The 19229-nt window shown below is 45.4% G+C and overlaps 1 protein-coding gene across 1 annotated transcript in view; it reads right to left on the bottom strand.

The window, feature by feature from the left end:
* Positions 1–1082: 1082 nt before the first annotated feature.
* Positions 1083–19229, bottom strand: part of ATRIP (ATR interacting protein) — a 260422-nt gene continuing 242275 nt past the window's right edge. The window contains exon 13 of the mRNA XM_082265110.1: positions 1083–1328. Coding sequence (XP_082121236.1) covers positions 1261–1328 — 68 coding nt within the window. The 3' untranslated portion in view covers positions 1083–1260. The remainder of the gene's footprint in view (positions 1329–19229) is intronic.

The following is a 19229-nucleotide window of genomic DNA, read 5'->3' on the forward strand; positions in this document are numbered from 1 at the left end:
TCCTTTTTTTTATGGAATTGGAACGCCCTGGAACTTACCGCACTGGTGTGAACTATGCCATTGGAAACCATATAACCTACTTTTTGGATGCAGAAAAAAATCTTTTATTTAAATGTTATATACAGTTTTATTTTACCTACAAGTGTTTGGGTGATCTCCCTTTGCACATCTCGAAAAAGGCAAAAAAACGTAACCGTGATAAAACACCAAGATAAAGAAATATGGAGAGGAACAGCCCAATAGCTTCTTCCTCCAACCTATAGTTCCAGCAGAATGTTCACAGATACTGACCAGTTCAGTCAGTATGCCTTTATTTTATTTTTTTTGGTAATGTGTTTCCTATTCCTGTTGGAGGAGGTGCCTATATCTTTAATACGCTGTCCTGGAAGACAATTTGGAATTTTGGATGTATAGAGGACACACATTTCTCAAGCTAGGTTTGGATTGCATTTGAGGCCATGTGCTAGCGAATGCATGGATGTTTTACACTGAATATTGGTCATTAATGAAGCTCACTGAAAGACACGGCAAAAAGGTATCTATTTTTTAAACTAAAAAAAAAATGCTTTTTAGCAGAGAATAACTAAGTTAAAATACCTTACAGAAAAATCTTAGTAATGGTTAAACTGGTAAAGAACTGGCATTGCTATTATTATAAAGTGTATTTAGAGGTGCAGGGTCAAGGGCTATCATCCTGATCTTGGTTTTACCATCTGATAAAACAATGACCAGGCCCAAGTGTGAGAAGAGTTCAGACTTCAGTGGCAGCATTTCTGATTCTTAAACCTGGCCAAAGAAATAGCAATTAAAATTTAGTCAGTTTGGCGGGGACCAGTCTATTTTGATCTATCTTTGGGCAGTCTAGTTTGAGAACAGATCTATTGATCAACTGCTCACGAATGGGCTTGCTGGAGAACTTGAGTTTGATCTGTGGTGCAGCAAATAGGCTTTTTCAAAGAATATATTTCTTTCACTACACATATGGCCTCTATTAAAGCATGTGGACCATTTAGAACTAGAAGCATCACAAGTCAAAGACGCAACACACATTGCTCTATATTATGAGAACATTTTTTGTATTTAAATATTAGGTTTCACTTTTAAAAGTTACAGTATTTAATGTGTGCCATTATGAAAAATACATTTAAGGCATTCTCTACAGTCTTTAAGATCTGGTTAACAATCTTATTGTGAAATGCTTAAAATATGCCATGTCGATACTAATAAATTGGTTGTGCAGGCGAGTAATTTTAATTTGTATCAGGTGCAGTCCATGTTTTCTTCCTCTGCTTCAACATCAGGAGGGCACAATTCATCCAGGGCAAACTCTGTAACAGAAGAATATAAACATAGAAATAGTGAAATGCTAATGTTGGTAACAAAATCATATTTATTGCCAAATACAATAGATTTTATTCTGTTTGCAATCACTACAGTTGCTGTAGTTGTAATCTGAATGAGATTGATTCAAAATGGGATCCACTCTTTTGGAAAAAAATATGATTCAAGGGAGAAGGGGGGGGGGGGATAATTCGTTTTTCGGTTTCACACAATTTCCTTGGTAAGTTTTTGCGGCTAGAAGGCAGTTTCATACAGAGTAATTATCCCATCATGGAGGTTTTCTATCACTTCCTGTGCCTTTGATGCCCATAAATGTAATAAGGTAGCAGTTAAAGGTAAAGACAGACGCGGACAGCAAAAAATACAGTGTCACACTTTCTAACGCCTTCCTACACTAACAAAAAAAAAAAAAAAAAAGACCTAAATCTCCCCTAAAGGAAAAGACATGGCAATATAAGCCTAAAAGGAAAGCACTCTGCAGCTATCAAAGATTATCAGGTGCCTTAAAAGCACTGAAGGCAGAGTCCAGTGCCTTAAGGTCACATTACAGGCTGGTCTATAGTGAAGCAAAAGAAAAGGAAAAGTGCAAATACGTCTAGCCACACCATTGAACTATCAATTGGCCAGCAAAATGGAAATCATATGACAATGGAGATAATCTCAAGGGGGTATTAACCGCTTGCTGACCACCCCATGCAGATATTATTATTATTAATAAGGATTTCTATAGCGCCAGCAGTTTACGCAGCGCTTTACAATATTAGAGGGAGACAGTACATATACAATACAATAAAATACAAGAAAATGAAGAGGTCCCTGCTCAGAAGAGCTTACAATCTAATGGGGTGGGGCAGGTGTTACAAGAGGTTGTAAGAGTAGGGAATGAGCTGATGGCAGATTAGTTGGCGTAGTGATAGGCTTCCCTGAAGAGATGAGTTTTCAGGGATCGCCTGAAAGCAGCTAGAGTAGGAGATAGCCGTACAGGTTGAGGTAGAGCGTTCCAGAGGATGGGAGAGGCCCTGGTGAAATCCTGAAGACGAGCATGAGAGGAGGAGAAAAGGGAGCTTGAGAGTAGGAGGTCTTGAGAGGAGCGGAGAGGACGGTTTGGGTGATATTTGGAGACAAGATTGGTGATGTAGCTCGGGCAGAGTTGTGAATGGCTTTGTATGTTGTGGTTAGTATTTTGAATTTCATTCGCTGGGCAATCGGGAGCCAGTGTAGGGATTGGCAGAGAGGGGAGGCAGACGCTGAGCGGTTATTATGGTGGATAAGCCTGGCAGCAGCATTCATGATAAACTGAAGAGGAGATAGCCTATGAAGTGGTAGGCCTATGAGAAGGGAGTTGCAATAGTCAAGGCGAGAAATAACAAGAAAGTGAATGAATAGCTTGGTGGTTTCAGTTGTTAAAAAGGGGCGAATTTTAGAGATGTTGCGGAGGTGAAGTCTACAAGCTTTTGACAATGATTGGATTTGGGGCTGAAAGGACAGGTCAGAGTCCAGGATTACACCTAGTACCCTGGCATGAGGGGAGGGATTGATGGTTGCATAACTAATTTTGATAGAAAAGTCATGGAGGGGGGGCACGGGCGGGAGGGAATATTACCAGCTCAGTTTTAGAGATTTTGTTTGAGGAAGTGGTGCGACATCCATGTTGATATGTCAGTAAGTTAGCAATGCGATAGGAGACTGAAGGAGTGAGGTGAGGAGTAGACAGATAGATTTGAGTGTCATCGGAGTATAGATGGTATTGGAAGCCGTGGGCGATTATCAAGTGACCAAGGGAGGCGGTGTAGATAGAGAAGAGGAGGGGTCCAAGAACAGAGCCTTGGGGAACCCCCACAGAAAGGGGCAATGGGGAGGAGGAGGTAGAGTTGTGGGTAACACTGAAGGAGCGCTGTGATAGGTAGGAGGAGAACCAAGATAGAGCAGAATCTTGGAGGCCAAGGGAACAGAGTTCATTAAGAAGGAGCGGGTGGTCAACAGTATCAAAGGCCGCAGAAAGGTCAAGTAATAGAAGAATGGAGTAGTGGCCATTGGTTTTAGCAGTTAGTAGATCGTTTGTGAGTTTTAGTAAGGCAGTTTCTAAGGCAGAGTGATGCGAGCGAAAGCCAGACTGTAAGGGATCAAGAAGGTTATTTTCACTGAGGTAGGAGCTGAGACAGTTGTAGACTAAGCGTTCTAGAAGTATAGAAGTGAATGGGAGCAGTGAAATGGGTCTTAAGTTGTTCAGGTTGGTGGGGTCTAGTGAGGGCTTTTTAAGTATGGGAGTGATCTGTGCATGTTTTAGAGGGGAGGGAAAGGTGCCACTAGAGAGGGAGAGATTGAAGATGTGAGTAAGGGAGCAAAGGATAGCGTAAGAGGGTGTCCGTAGTAGTTGTGCGGTAACAGGATCCAGGGAACAGGTGGTTAGGGGGGCATCTGAAAACAGTTTTTTTAACCTCTTCAGTAGTAGCCAGTTCAAAGGAGGAGAGTGTTGACTGTGCTGTTAGGCAAGGTATGTTGAGTGGGGAAGATGTGCACGCAGTGGAGGTGTCCTCACGTATTGCATCAACCTTGTCTTTGAAGTGATTGGCAATCTCTTGGGCAGTGAGTGAGTTAGTGAGTTAGTGAGTAGAGGGGGTGGGGGACGAAGTAGAGAGTTAAAAGTTGAGAAGAGCCGACGGGGACTGGATGACAGGGTAGTGATAAGAGAGACAAAGTAGGCTTGTCTGTCAGCATGGAGGCATGAATTGTATGTTTGGAGGGATGATTTATATAGGGTGAAGTCCTGCAAGCATTTGGTATAGATATACTGCGGCAGGGCGGCTCGGCTGCGCAAAATCACGTAGATCTATGTGATTTTGTGCACGCGCTCTCGGCCGGAGGTGGGCCTCGGGAGGAGCATCGCCGCCGGCCTCCCGCAATTGCCAGAGATACTGAAAGACACGCCTGCTTATGTAAACAAAGCAGGTGAGTGTTCTGTCACACAGGCAGAGAGAGATCAGGAGTTTCAGCTTAGCTGAAACCCCAATCTCTCTGTGCCTGTCACAGAGCCCCCCCACAGTAAGTAAGCACAGTTAGGCATACATTAAACCCTTTGATCACCCCCAGTGTTAACCCCCTCCCTGCCAGTGTAATTTATACAGTAACAGTGCATATCATTTAGCATTACTATATTAATGTCACTGGTCCCCAAAAAGTGTAAAAAATGTCAGTTAGGGGTCCAATCTGTCCGCCGCAATGTCACAGTCCTGCTAAAAAATCGCTGATCGCCGCTATTACTAATAAAAACAAAAACTCCAAAAATCTATCTCGTAGTTTGTAAACGCTATAACTTTTGCGCAAACCAATTAAAATACGCTTTTTGGGATTTTTTTTTTACCAAAAATATGAAGCAGAATACAAATTGGCCTAAAATGATAAAAAAAAAAAAAAAAAAAACACGGAATTTTTGTAAAGTCTTACCGTAAAATTCCTTTCTCTGAGTCCTCTGACAGTCGCCGCCCCTCAATAGTCTTCACCAATGGGTATTGACCTCTTATCCATAGGAGCAAGCTAGGCATAAGACTTGTTAAACAACAAAACAATTTGCATAGACACACCTGTAGGGGGCTGTCCCACTGGTCCAATACCCCCCTGCTATCAGCATTCCCAACTCAGTTTGGTAGCAAGCAGTACATAGTCCAAAAAACCCCAAAAGAGGGGAGGGGCAGGCGACTGTCAGAGGACTCAGAGAAAGGAATTTTAAGGTAAGATTTTACAAAAATTCAGTTTTCTCTTACGTCCTCTGACAGTCGCCGCCCCTCAATAGTCTTCACCAATGGGATGTCCCAAAGCAGTGTAGACATGAGGGGTGGGAAGCGCAACCGTCACAAAAGGCAACGCAGCACCCAGGTCAGAGAAAGGAACCTTATCTGAACCAGAAAGGTAAACTCTGGGCAACAAAAACAGCTCAACAGGAGCAACAAACCCAGGAAAGCAGTCAACAAAGGGGAAAACAAACCCCAACAGATAGGGACAGGCTAAGCCAAGTCCCCCTCAAGGCACTGCCGTGCACAGAACTTTGCGGCCAAAGGAAGCATCTGCCGATGCCAAAAGATCAAGTTTGTAAAATATAGAAAAGGTGTGCACAGACGACCAAGTCGCAGCCTTGCACACCTGGGCCACCGAAGCCTGATGTCGGAAAGCCCATGAAGGATTTAGTAGACGACAGGTACACCCTGATCGCCCGGACTACATCCTTAGGATGCTTAGGATTCGCACACAGCGAAAGCAAGACAATATCCTCGTTAAGGTGAAAATCTGAAACCACCTTAGGCAGAAAAGATTGGTTAGGTCGCAAGACCACCTTATCCCTATGAACCACCATGTAAGGGGAGTGGCAAGACAGAGCCGCCAACTCCGACACTCTGTGGGCAGATGTGATCGCCACCAGAAAGGCAACCTTTGGTGACAGCACAGGCAGAGGAATCTCCCTGATGTTCTTAAAGGGAGACGTTGCAAAACAGGACCAAATTCCAGTCCCAAGGAGGTAAAGGCGCTCTCTGAGGAGGAGCCAAATGACGCACTCCTTGAACAAAGGTGCGTATCAGAGAGTTTGACAACAAGGGGCGCTGGAAAAGGATTGCCAGTGCAGACAACTGACCCTTAATCATGGTCAGCGCAAGACGCTGGTCCACACCAGATTGCAGGAAGGGCAACACCCTCGCCACTGAAAAAGCGCGAGGATGGATGCCCTTGGACTCACACCAGGCAAAATAAGCCTTCCAGGTAATAGATCTTACCGGACGAAGCCTTCCTAGCCTTGAGCAGGGTAGGAATGACTGCCGACGAGAGACCCCGATCTCTCAGGACCTGGCTTTCAACAGCCACGCCGTTAAAGCCAGCGACTGTAAAGAAGGATGGAAGATTGGCCCCTGAGACAGTAGATCATCTCGTAACGGGAGCCGCCATGGAGGCTCGACGACCAGTTGCATGATGTCCGCGTACCAAGACCGGCGCGGCCAGTCCGGGGCCACCGGAATCACCAACTTCGGTTTCCGACCTGCGAAGGAACCTGGAAAACAACTGAATCGGGGGGGGAGGCATAGATCAGGCAATACTGATTCCAAGGCACCACCAGCGCATCTGCCAGAGGATTGCACGTCCTTGCCACGAACCTTCCCACCTTGTTGTTTAGCCGAGACGTGAACAGATCCACATTCGGGGATCCCCATCGTGCACACAGCAACCGGAATACCTCTGGTTGCAGGGACCATTCCCCCTGGTCCAGGGTCTGGCGGCTCAGATAATCGGCCTGCCAGTTCTCAACACCTGGAATGTGAACTGCCGAAATCGCCGGGACCTGCGTCTTGGCCCAATTTTGGTCACTTCCTGGGCCGCCCAGGCACTCCTCGCGCCCCCTTGGTGATTGATGTAAGCCACCGCAGTGGCGTTGTCCGTCTGCACCCGTACAGGGCGGCCCCGAAGATGATCCGACCAACGGAGCAAGCACAGTTTGATAGCTTGCAGTTCCAGGATGTTTATTGGCAGGGAGGATTCCTCCTCTGACCAAGTGCCCTGGGCAGACAGAGTGCCCAGAACGCCACCCCAGCCCTACAGGCTGGCGTCTGTGGTGACCACCGTCCACAACAACGGCCGGACGGATTTTTCCCTCCGTCAGAGCCGGAGACTGTAGCCACCACATAAGATCCTCTCTGGTTTGGTGGCTCAAAGAGATCCTCCTTTCCAAGGAATGAGGATGCCTGTCCCAGCTGGCCAGAATCTCGGCTTGCAGAGATCGTGTGGAACTGTGCAAATGGTATCGCTTCAAAGGCCGACACCATCAACCCCCAGGGACCGCATGCAGGTCCAGAGTGATGAGGATTCGTTGTCCCTGAGGGACTTGACCTCGTTCTGTAGAGTCCGGAGCTTGTCCTCCGGCAGAAAGACTTTTGCTTGGGCGGAATCCAGGACCATCCCCAAGTAAGGGAGGCGAACAGAAGGGGACAAAGTCGACTTCTGAAAGTTGATGGTGCACCCGAACTCCTGGAGGGTCTGAACTGTGTTTGACAGATCGCGTAACAGACACTGGCTGGCATTCGATCTTAACAGGAGATCGTCCAGATGTCCCAAGATCGCAATTCCCTGTGCCCGTAACAGGGCCAGAACAGGAGCCAACACTTTGGTAAACACCCTTGGAGCCGAAGCGAGACCGAAAGGTAACGCCACAAACTGATAGTGCTCCTCCGCGATTGCGAATCGGAGGTACCTCTGATGACCCTCGAATATGGGGATGTGTAAATACGCATCCTTGAGATTGATGAAAGCCAGGAAATCTCCCGGGCTCAGGGAGGCCACCACCGAGCGGAGGGATTCCATGCGGAATTTTTGAACCCGCACAAAGCGGTTCAGAGCTTTTAAGTCCAGAATCGGACGTACCTTGCCCTCCTTTCTGGGCACAGTGAACAGATTTGAGTAAAACCCGCGAAATCTGTCCCGATGCGGCACCGGGACGATTACCCCCTGGGCGTCCTGGACGCGATAGTGCCCCCGCAGGGACCAGGAGGAATGCGAGCCCCAGACACACAGACATGAGGGGAGAGCACCGACACCAGCAGACTGTCATCCCCAGACAGAGGCCCCACACAGAATGTACTCACCGTTGCATGATGGCGTAGGCGCCTCTCTGCGACGGGAAGCCTCCCACCCCAGATGGCGGGGATGCCGTCAGCCAAACAGGCCACCTCACGGGCTTTTTTCCCTGAGGACAGGTAGTTTGCGAGGCCAGGGCGTACGCATAGACTGCTAAACGCTCGATGGCGGGCTTGGATTCCATAAGGTTCTCTGTCCTGGGACACCAGGACAACCAGTCCGATTCCCAGCTCTGCAAACGCTGTAGTCTTCCGAAGATCTGACTAATTAAGCGCAGGAAACAAATAAAAAGCTAGTAGTGTAAAGAAAACACTTGTAATAAAATAAAAATAATAAAACAGAAGAAAGGCTGAGACTGTAGCCCCAGCACAAGGATAGCCTATTTTACTCCTAACTAGGCAGAAGACAAACTGAGTTGGGAATGCTGATATCAGGGGGGTATTGGACCAGTGGGACAGCGCCCTACAGGTGTGTCTATGCAAATTATTTTGTTTTTTAACAAGTCTTATGCCTAGCTTGCTCCTATGGATAAGAGGTCAATACCCATTGGTGAAGACTATTGAGGGGCGGCGACTGTCAGAGGACGTAAGAGAAAAAGGATTTTTTAAACATTTTTTATTGGGAATTATAGCAGAAAGTAAAAAATATGTTTTTTTCAAAATTGTCGCTCTTTTTTTGTTCATAACGCAAAATCTAAAAACCACAGTGGTGATCAAATACCACCAAAAGAAAGCTCTATTTGTAGGAAAAAAAAGGACATCAATTGTATTTGGGTACAGCATCGCACGACCACGCAATTTTTCGTTAAAGTAATGCAGTGCCGAATCGCAAAATATGGCCTGGTCATTAAGAGGGTAAAACCTTCCGGAGCTGAAGTGGTTAATAATTAAAGGGTGAACAAAAAAGCACAAGTCAATGCACATAAAGACAGTGGCATAACTCCTGAAGCCGTGTGGAGAGCAAGCAGTGGAAGAAACCTTGAAGGTGATGCACGCTTGCTCAGTATCACAGATCTACAGCCAAACAGTGTTATATTTAGGTTTTGTGCTGCCCTAGGCCTAACTAAACTTGAGCACCCCCTAATTTAAATATGATTCACCCTTTCCTGTAAAGGCTACACCTCTTCCTGTTTATGACCCGCCCTGTCATCTTTAAACCACAACCACAGTCTATCAGTGCCAATCAGTGTAGCCTCATCAGTTCCCATAAGTTCAGCCTCATCAGTGCAGCATATCAGTGCTGCCTTATCAGTTTAGCCTCATTAGTGCCCATCAGTGCAGTTTATCAGTACCCACTATTGCCGCCTCATCAGTGGCCATCAGAGCAGCATATTAGTGCCCATTAATGCAGCCTATTAGCGCCCATCAGTGCAGCATATCAGTGCCTATTAGTGCCCATCAGTGCAGCATATCAGTGGCCACCAGTGCAGCATATCAGTGCCACCTCATCAGTGGCCATCAGTGCCCATTAGTACAGCCTTAGGTCACTGGATTAGTAGGATTTCTCCTTTCTTTTAAGATATTTGGACTTCTGTTTGCTGCCACTGATTGTAATCATAGGATTAATTCACTTATTTGTATAATGACTGGGAAGTCTATAGCCATTATACAAATAAGTGAAATAATCAGTGGCAGCAAACACAAGTCCAAATATCTTATTAGATTGGAGTAATCTTACTAACCCAATGACATATTGCGATAGCACATATGAGGTGAGCAGGTCCAAAATATTATTGAAATCATATACAATTTAAAGTCTTAATTGGATATGCTGCAATTCAAAATGCTCGCTCAAGGACCAGAATGTTTAAAGAGATTAAATTATATTATTGACATGGTGCCTACCAAACTTGGGGGCAGAGGAGGGTAGGCAGAGCATTAGGCTGCAGTGCCACACTTGTTAGCATTGGCGACCATCGGGCCAGTTGTATTAGGTGTGGTCGGCGGCCTGCGGTCTGTCTGAATGTCCTGACCGGCCGGTATTATCATAAAGGCAGGTAGAAGTGTGACCGCTTTATGGGGGGGGGGGGGGGGGGCAAGACTGATTTGCTTCCTGGACCCTGCCCTGGGGCCCAATTCGCCCCATAAGACTGGCACTATACTAAAAGTGTAGAGCAAGCCGGCGGGGACCCTTTTCATGCGGGAGCCAGGAGGAAGCTGTTTTTTTTTTTATTCGTTCGGGGTGCAGCTTTTTTGCTGCCCCCCTGCGAAGTGCCGGCCTTGTCGGCCTAGGCCAAGATACAGCACTGCAGCCAAAAGCCCTTTGTTTCAAACCAGCAGCCTAAGCCTTGGAGTCCTGGAGAAGATCCTTTGTAATGATTGATGGTTGAAAAATGTCCTTTGAAGTTGTGAGTTCTGCCTGTCTGCTGGCCGTCTCTTTCAACAACTTCCAGGATTCCTGGAAATACTAGTTAGTATTTTGAATTTTTCACACTGGGCTTATGGAAGCCAGTTGACGGATTGGCAGATTTGGACAGCAGTCACAGATCAGTTATTAAGGTTGACAAGTCTAGCAGCAACAATCATGATGAACTAGAGGGGGGACAGCCTGTGTAGAGGTGGGCCAGTAAATAGAGAGTTGCAGTAGTCAAGGCAAAAGATAACCAGGGAGTGAAATTGTTGTTTTGTGGTGTCAGTAAGGCAGCAAGATTTAGCAAGTGATTGTTTGTGGGGCCCAAAGGAGAGGTCAAAGTCTAGGATTACATCTAGCACCCTGGAATGCGTAGGGGGACTAACAGTTGTGCTCTTGATCTCAGTGGTAAAGTCAAGAGGGGAGAATCAGGGAGGAAATATTACGAACTTATTTTATACAGACTGAGTTTGAGGAAGCAATGTGACAATCAACTATGTCCCTCAGCAAACTCATAATATGTAAAGACTGTTCATCTACAATGGAGTGAAAAAATTCTGGGCAAGGAAGCACTTTCCCCGACTTAGGGGATTTGCGGGATCTAAAAGACACCTGCGCACCTGACGCTGTAGGTTCATCAGCCAATTTTAGAGTTTCCCACACAGAAACTATCAGAGCTTCCAGCAACGCGCGTTCTTGTGCTGCGGTTGATGAGGAGAAGTCCTCTTCACCGTCAGAATGTGAAGACACCGACCCCTCAAGGTGGTCTGCATCTGCGGTGACCATATCTATCTCAGAATCTGAAGACCCTGCTGATGTATGTCAGGGCGGAGGGCATTTGCGGATGTCAGCACCAGAAATTACCAAATCTACCTTGGACATCAAATTTTGCAAAAAAAATGCAATCTCTGGCTGGGACTGGGAACCAGAAGGTCCTGCAATCGCTCCCAGGGGGTCTGTAGGTGAAATTTTATCCAGGGACTCCAAGTTATGTAATAAAATGTTTTAGGGTACTGTCCCTTTAAGACCGCAAAAAACGTGGTTCCACTGCTAACACTTATAGCAGAGCAGATGAGGAAAAACCTCAGGAAAACCCAGGAATAACGTTACCAGACCACAGAAGCTGCCAGCACGATCAGTGTAAAAACAAAACTGATACTGATTGAACAGGAAAAGGTAAAGAAAACTCTGCCTCTATCTGTAGAAAGCCATGCCGCAAAAACCTGTCCAGCCCATGGACCTCAAAAACATGTCCTCTCATACATTCTCAATGGGGAATTATATAAAATGGCTGCCCATGCAATCTTAATGGGAACATAGAAATCATGAACCACAGCAAAATGGCAGCCCCCGCGGCGCGCCATGCGGTCTCCACAACCCCCAAAAAGGGTCCCAGAACAATAGGCATCTAAAAGGTTCCTGACCAGGGACCCACACAGGACGATCCACCCGCCTCAAACAAGCGCCATAACGGCCGCGTTTTTATCGCCCCCCAATGTAAAAACCTGATGTGGGGGGGAACGCCAAGGGGAATACCAGACTAATTCTCTGAGGTGCCAGGGAATCGAGGGAGCCCCTACGGTCTGACCATTCCAGGGAGGGACCCACGACCACCCTAAGATCAGCAGAGGTTTTGGGGGGCAACATTTACTCACCATACCACTCCGAGACAGATCACCTCCCACCCGGGATGGGGATGCTGTCAGCCAAGGGGAAGCTGCGACTCAGGGAGTTCCAGGTCGATGCGTCCCAGTGAGATGGTCCACTCGCAGGCTCATCCCCATCCATCGGGGCACTGTCGTGGTGAGGCCTAGTTCTGGACTATAACCTGCTCACGCTCGATGGCCAGGCTGGGAGACCTTAGGGATCTAGATTATCCCGTCCGAAACCACAGCCGGCTGTTGCTTGTAGTTCCTCTGGATCTTGGTCCTCAGGAACTAACTAGTGCAAAAATAAAAAATTCACAAACTTTCCCTGTTAAAGCTAAGACCGAAGTCCCGGCAGGGCTAGGTCCTATTCCTAACACTAGGCAGAACAAACTGATTAATGATAGCAGAGTGTGAGGGTTTATGCCTGTAGGGACAGCCCCCATAGGTGTGGTTAAGCTTTTTGCCTGCCTAGTGCCTAATTCCTGATGGGAGGGGCTTAACCTTACTAGTAATGAAGATGGAGCTGCATTTGTCGATGAACGATAGAAAAAATAAATTTTCCTTTCCTTTCTTCATTTTCCAAAATAAACAAGAGCTGCAAAATACTCACCATGCGCCTCTTAGCAAATACCTTGGGGTGTCTACTTTCCGAAAAGGGGTCATTTGGCGGGGGGGGGGGGGGGGTGTTTGTGCTATAGTGGGATTTCATGGTTTCCGAAACTGTGATCGGTAGTGAGGAAGTAAAATAAGCAATTTATGCCCCTAGAAAACAGTTAGGCTCCCAAAAAGTCTCACACATGTGGTATCCCTGTAGTTAGGAGAAGCAGCAGAATGTATTTTGGGGTGTCATTCCACATATACCCACAGGATGTGTGGGCAATATATAATTTAGTGACAACTTTTTGTAAAAAAAAAAAAAAAAAAATTGTTTCATGTAAACCGAAAGTGTCAGAAAAGGCTTGGTCTTCAAACGGTTAGAAGAGTGGGTGATGTGTGGCATAAGCTTCTAATATTGGGTACAAAATTCCAGGACAGTTCAAACACCCCCCAAATGACCCCTTTTTAGAAAGTAGACACCCCAAGCTATTTGCTGAGAGGCATGTTGAGTCCATGAAATATTTTATATTTTGCCACAAGTTTTGGAAAATATATTTATTTTTTACTAGAAAATTAATTTGAACCCCCAAACATGATATATATTTTTTAAATCAGAGGCCCTAAAGAACAAAATAATGGGTGTTGCAATTTTTTTAGTCACATAGTATTTGCGCAGAGATTTTCCAAATGCAATTTTTTGGGAAAAAAAACACATCTTTAAAATGTAATGCACAAATACACTATATATTGCTTGATAAAATATAAAAGACTATCTTATGCCAAGTACATAGATACCAAACATGACATGCTTTAACCACTTCCATACAGAACAGTTAGACCCCCTTCCTGCACAGACCAATTTTCAGCTTTCAGCACTCTCACACTTTGAATGACAATTGCTCAGTCATGCTACACTGTAACCAAACAAAATTTTTATAATTTTTTTCACACAAATAGAGCTTTCTTTTGGTGGTATTTGATCACAACTGGGTTTTTTTTTTTCGTGATATAAGCAAAAAAATTGCAAACATTTTGAAAAAAAAAAAACACTTTTTTTTAGTTTCCATTATAAAATTTTGCAAAAAAATTAATTTTTCTTCATACATTTGGGCCAAAATTTATACTGCTACATATCTCTGGTAAAATTAACCCAAATTAGTGTATATTATTTAGTCTGTGTGAAAGTTATTGAGTCTAGAAGCTATGGTACCAATTACTGAAAATTGATCACACCAGATGTACCGACGGCCTATCTCCTTTCTTGAGGCCCTGAAATGTCAGGACAGTACAAATAACCCCCAAATGACCCCTTTTTGTAAAGTAGACAGTCCAAGGTATTTAGTAAGAGGCATGGTAAGTTTTTTGAAGTTATAATTTTTTCCCACAATTCTTGGGAAAATGAAGAAATAAATGTTTTTTTCTTTTTTTTCCCACAAAGTTGTCAATTTATAAGCTATTTCTAACACACAGCACGTACAGAGCAAAAATGACACCCCAAAATACATTCTGCTACTCCTTCTGAGTATGGTGATACCACATGTGTGAGACTTTTACACAGCCTGGCCACAAAAAGAGACTCCACATCCAAGTAGCACCTTCAGGCGTTCTAGGAGCATAAATACACATAAAACTTTCTTACTACCTATCACACTTTTGAAGGCCCTATAGCACCCATACAATGGAAAAGTCCACAAAATTACCCCATTTTGGAAAGCAAACACTCCAATGTATATTCTATGAGACATTATGGGTCGTTTGAACATGTCCTTTTTTTCCACAAGTTTTTGGAAAATGTGGGAAAAAAAATGAAAACTTTTTTTTTTTTTTTACACAAAGTTGTCAATTTATAGGATATTCCTAACACATAGCATGTACACAGCAAAACTGACACCCCAAAACACATTCTGCCACTCCTTCTGAGTATGGCAATACCACATGTGTGAGACTTTTTTACAGCCTAGCCATATAGAGGGGCCCAACATCCAAGGATCCACCATCATGCATCCTAGCCACTTGCCTAGGCCTATTTTTGATATTTGGTGTTTACAAGGTAAAATCAGTTGTTTTTGCTAGAAAACTACTTAGAACCCCCAAACATTATATATATATATTTTTTTTTTAGCAGAGACCCTAGAGAATAAAATGGAGATTATTGCAATATTTTTTATCACACCATATTTGCGCAGTGGTCTTCCAAACGCAATTTTTTTGGAAAAAATTCACTTTTTTCAATTAAAAAATAAGAAACCAGTAAAGTTAGCCCAATTTTTTCCATAATGTGAAAGATAATGTTACGCTGAGTAAATAGATACCCAACATGTCATGCTTCAAAATTGCGCACGCTCACGGAATGGCGACAAACTTTGGTACTTAAAAATCCCCATAGGCAACACTTTAAAAATTTCTACAGGTTGCCATCTTAGAGTTACAGAGGAGGTCTAGGGCTCAAATTATTGCTCTTGCTCTAACAATCGCGGCGATACCTCACGTGTGGTTTGAACACCGTTTACATATGTGGGCGGGGTTTCCGTATGCGTTCACTTCTGCGCGCGAGCTCACGGGGACAGGGTGCTTTAAATTTCTTTTTTTTTTTACTATTTATTTTATTTATTATTTTTTATTTTTACACCGTTTAAAAAAAAAAAAACGATCATTTGTATTTCTAATAGAAATAGGCATGACAGGACCTCTTTCTTGTGAGATCTGGGGTCAAAAAGTCCTCAGATCTTACAAGTACACTAAAAGATAGAAAAATAATAATAATAATAATAAAAAAAAAGAAAAAAAAAAAAGGACCTTTAAACCGGTTGCTAGGCAATGACGTTTGCCGTAGCTCCGGTCCTCCAAGACCATAGAGTCGAGTGAGGGCAAGGTTGCCCTCACTCGACATCCTGTCTGTGAGGATCCGGGACCGGATCGTTTTCCCCGCTGCCGGCGGGTCCGGTAAGCGGGGTAAAGGACCGAAACGCGGCAGGAGGGGGCACCTCTTCCGCCATCCCAGAAAGGTGATCCCGCGGCGAATCCGCCACTGGGACCACCCTTATCGGAAAGCCAACCGTCCACCGTTTAAAAAAATACCAGGGTTATGGCAGCTATCTGCTACCATAACACCAGTATTTAGGTTTAAACAGAGGACGTATATATAAACCTTTTTGGACTTGGACATGGTGGCTGTATGAAAGGTGACAGGTACTCAGGTACTTTGCTGGGCAGGTGACAGGTGGTACCTGTGGTACTGATGAGCAGGTGGCTGGTACTCGGGTCCTCCGATAGGCAGGTGACAGGTACTCGGGTACTCTGATGGGCAGGTGACAGGCAGGTGATAGGTACTGATGAGTAGTACTGATACTGATAGGTGATACTGATACTGTACTGATGGGTACTGATGATCAGTACTGATACTGATAGGTGATAGGTAATGATGGGTACTGATGAGTAGTGATGGGTACTGATGAGCAGGCGGCAAGTACTCGGGTACTTCAGGCGTCAGGTACTCTGATGAGCAGATGGAAGGTAATCGGGTACTCTGATGGGTAGGTGATAGGTACTCGGGTTCTCCAATGACGGGTACTCGGGTACTCTGATGATGGGTACTCGGGTACTCTGATGATGGGTACTCGGGTACTCCGGTGACATGTACTCAAAGTACCCGAGTACCGGTCATCAGAGTACCCGAGTACCTGTCATCAGAGTACCCGAGTACCTGTCATCAGAGTACCCGAGTACCTGTCATCAGAGTACCCGTCATCAGAATACCCAAATACCTGTCACATGCCCATCAGAGTACCCGAGTACCTGTCACCAGCCCATCAGAGTACCCGAGTACCTGTCATCAGAGTACCTGATGGGCTGGTGACAGGTACTCTGGTACTTTGATGGGCTAGTGACAGGTACTTTGATGGGCTAGTGACAGGTACTTTGATGGGTTAGTGACAGGTGCTCTTTATTGGGGGGGGGCAATCAGTGTGTTTGGGGTGCACTGTAATTGGTAACTAGCTGTTACCACAATCTCCTCCTCACACAGGATCAGTGTGTGAGGAGGAGAACACGGTGACAGCTAGTTACCGTGTTCTCTGTTGACATTTGTGACCGGCTGTGATTGGACACAGCCGGTCACGTGGTAAAAAGCCAATTTCATTGGCTCTTTACCTAGATCGGGGATGGGCTCTGTCCGAGGCACGAGCCTCGTCCCAGATCGCCGCGCTGCGCGCCCCCGGGGGGGCGCGCATTAAGGAGGGAACGAGCGGCTCGCGCTGGAGCCGCTCATGTGATCGGCTGTGATGGACACAGCCGATCACGTGGTAAACAGCCAATTTCATTGGCTGTTTACCTTGATCGGGGTTGGGCTCAGTCCGAGGGACAAGCCTCACCCCCGATCGTTGCGCTGCGCGCCCCTGGTGGCGCGCAAGAGCGGCGAGACCGGGCGGACGACATATGACGCCCGCCCGGATCTAGAAAGCCACCCTGCCGGCGTCATTTGTCTATACGCCGGTAGGGATGTGGTTAAAATTGCGCACACCCTGCGGCGGCAACAAACTACGTACATATTTAAAAGACTTTACAGGTTATCACTTTAGATTTACAGAGGAGGTCTACTGCAAGAATTACTGCCCTCAATCTGATGTTCACGGTGATACCTCACATGCATGGCGCAATTGCTGTTTACATATGACAGCAGATCGATGCTTGCCTTCGCCTTTGTTCGCAAATGCAGAGTGACAGGGGTGCATGAATATATATATATATTTTTTTAATGATTTTGCTTTATAATTTTATTTTGACACCTTCCCTTTTATTTTCATTTTATTTTTTTATCATTTTTATTGTTATCACAGGGAATTTAAATATCCCCTATGATAGCAAGTAGTGACAGGTCCTCTTTTTTCAAAAAATTGGGGTCTTTTGGATCTCTCCTCTGCCCTTAAAGCATCTGACCACACCAAGATTGGTGTGATAAGATGCTTTCCCAATTTCCCTATGGCGCTGTTTATATCTGGCGAAACCAAAGTCATTAAGTGCCGGTTCACACTAGTACGACTTGTCAGGCGACTTTGTCAGCCTGACAAGTCGTGCACCATCGCGGTCCATTGTGTGGTACAGGAACAGTTCTAATAGGAGCAACACAAGTCGCTCCGACTTAGAAAAGGGTCCTGTACTACTTCGGGGTGACCTGGAGCAACTTGCATAGACATTAATTTTATGAAGTCCGTGCAAGTCACAGGTCGCCCCCTAAGTTGGATCGCCATAGTGTGAACCGACACTTAATGCTCATAGCTTCTGGAATCTTAGGCCATAGATATGATCGGAGCCATTCTGGTCTCCAATCAGCTCTATGGTCAGCTGACAGAACCACCGGCTGCAGTCTCGGGTTACCTGGTGGGACAGGAGAGCTTGAGAAAACCGTGGAAGGCAGTGGGGGTGGGGAGAGTACCGTGGGGAGAGTACCCTCCCACTGCTTGTAAAAGCAGTCTAACTGCTAATTATCTGCTAGGATTGCTTTTACATGAAACTTTTTTTTTTTTCAGATTCCTCCATCCGCATTGATCGATGTGGATGAAGAAATCTCTGGCAAGAAAAGTGTTTAAAAAAATGGCGAAGCATAGGGGAGATCCGCCCTGTGTCCACCTCATCCCCTATGCTTCGCCCTATATATGCTCTTTTTAACTGCCGTGGTGAAATCACCTCCTACAGCGCTTCAATCACTGATTACATATATATGGTGAGAGCAAACGCTGTTGCTGTCAGAATAAACAAATCAGTGCTGCAGCTGATGGGCGTACCTGCAAAGCAAACAATGGTTAACAATAAAACACAGTAACAATAAAACATTACAGTATAACAGCATATTATAAAGTACAGTAAATTAACTCAATAAAATGACAACTGTTTTTGGCTTTTTTATTTTTTAAATTGTAAAAAAAATTGTTTGTAACTTTTTTTTAATACTTTTTTTGTAACTGTAAAAAAACTGTTCTAGGCTAGGGTCTCTCAAAATGCGATAGCCAACATCTTTCGAGACCCTGTGTGAAAAAGTGTGCCCTAGACCAGTGGTCCTCAACCCTGGTCCTCAGGGCCCACTAACAGGCCAGGTTTGCAAGAAAATTGAAATACATCCCAGGTGATATAATTTGCTGCTCAGTGATTGCAGTATTCTAGTCTGCATCTCTCCAAGGTAATACTTAAAATCTGGCCTGTTAGTGGGCCCTGAGGACCGGAGTTGAGGACCACTGCCCTAGACGGAAACAGTCCCCGATGCAGAGACCAGGTTGGCTAGGACAGGTGGGACAAAAATAACGGGTGTCACGCCTAAATCCTCGTTTCCTACAGCCACAACATCTTCTTTGGGGTGTTCTTTGGGTAGGACAGAACGATAACATTTTGTGTGTCCCTCCACTTCACTGCAAGCAATTTATCAGACTTCAAGCAGGCTCTCTTCCCCTGTCTAAGTCGGGAATCTACAAGCCGTTGGGGGAAGCCCTGGCGATTAGGTCGCACGGTGCCACATGCGGCAATTCCAAAATCAAAAAGGTGTCTAAAAAGTGGCACGCTTGTATAGAAGTTGTCCACGTATAAAAGGTACCCCTTTCCGAATAGGGGTGACACCAAATCCCAAACAATCTTGCCACTGCTCCCCATGTAGTCTGGGCAGTCGGGGGGCTCCACATTGCTATCTTTTCCCTC

This window comes from Pelophylax lessonae, assembly GCF_965119305.1.
Source record: "Pelophylax lessonae genome assembly, chromosome: 8".
Lineage (NCBI taxonomy): Eukaryota > Metazoa > Chordata > Amphibia > Anura > Ranidae > Pelophylax > Pelophylax lessonae.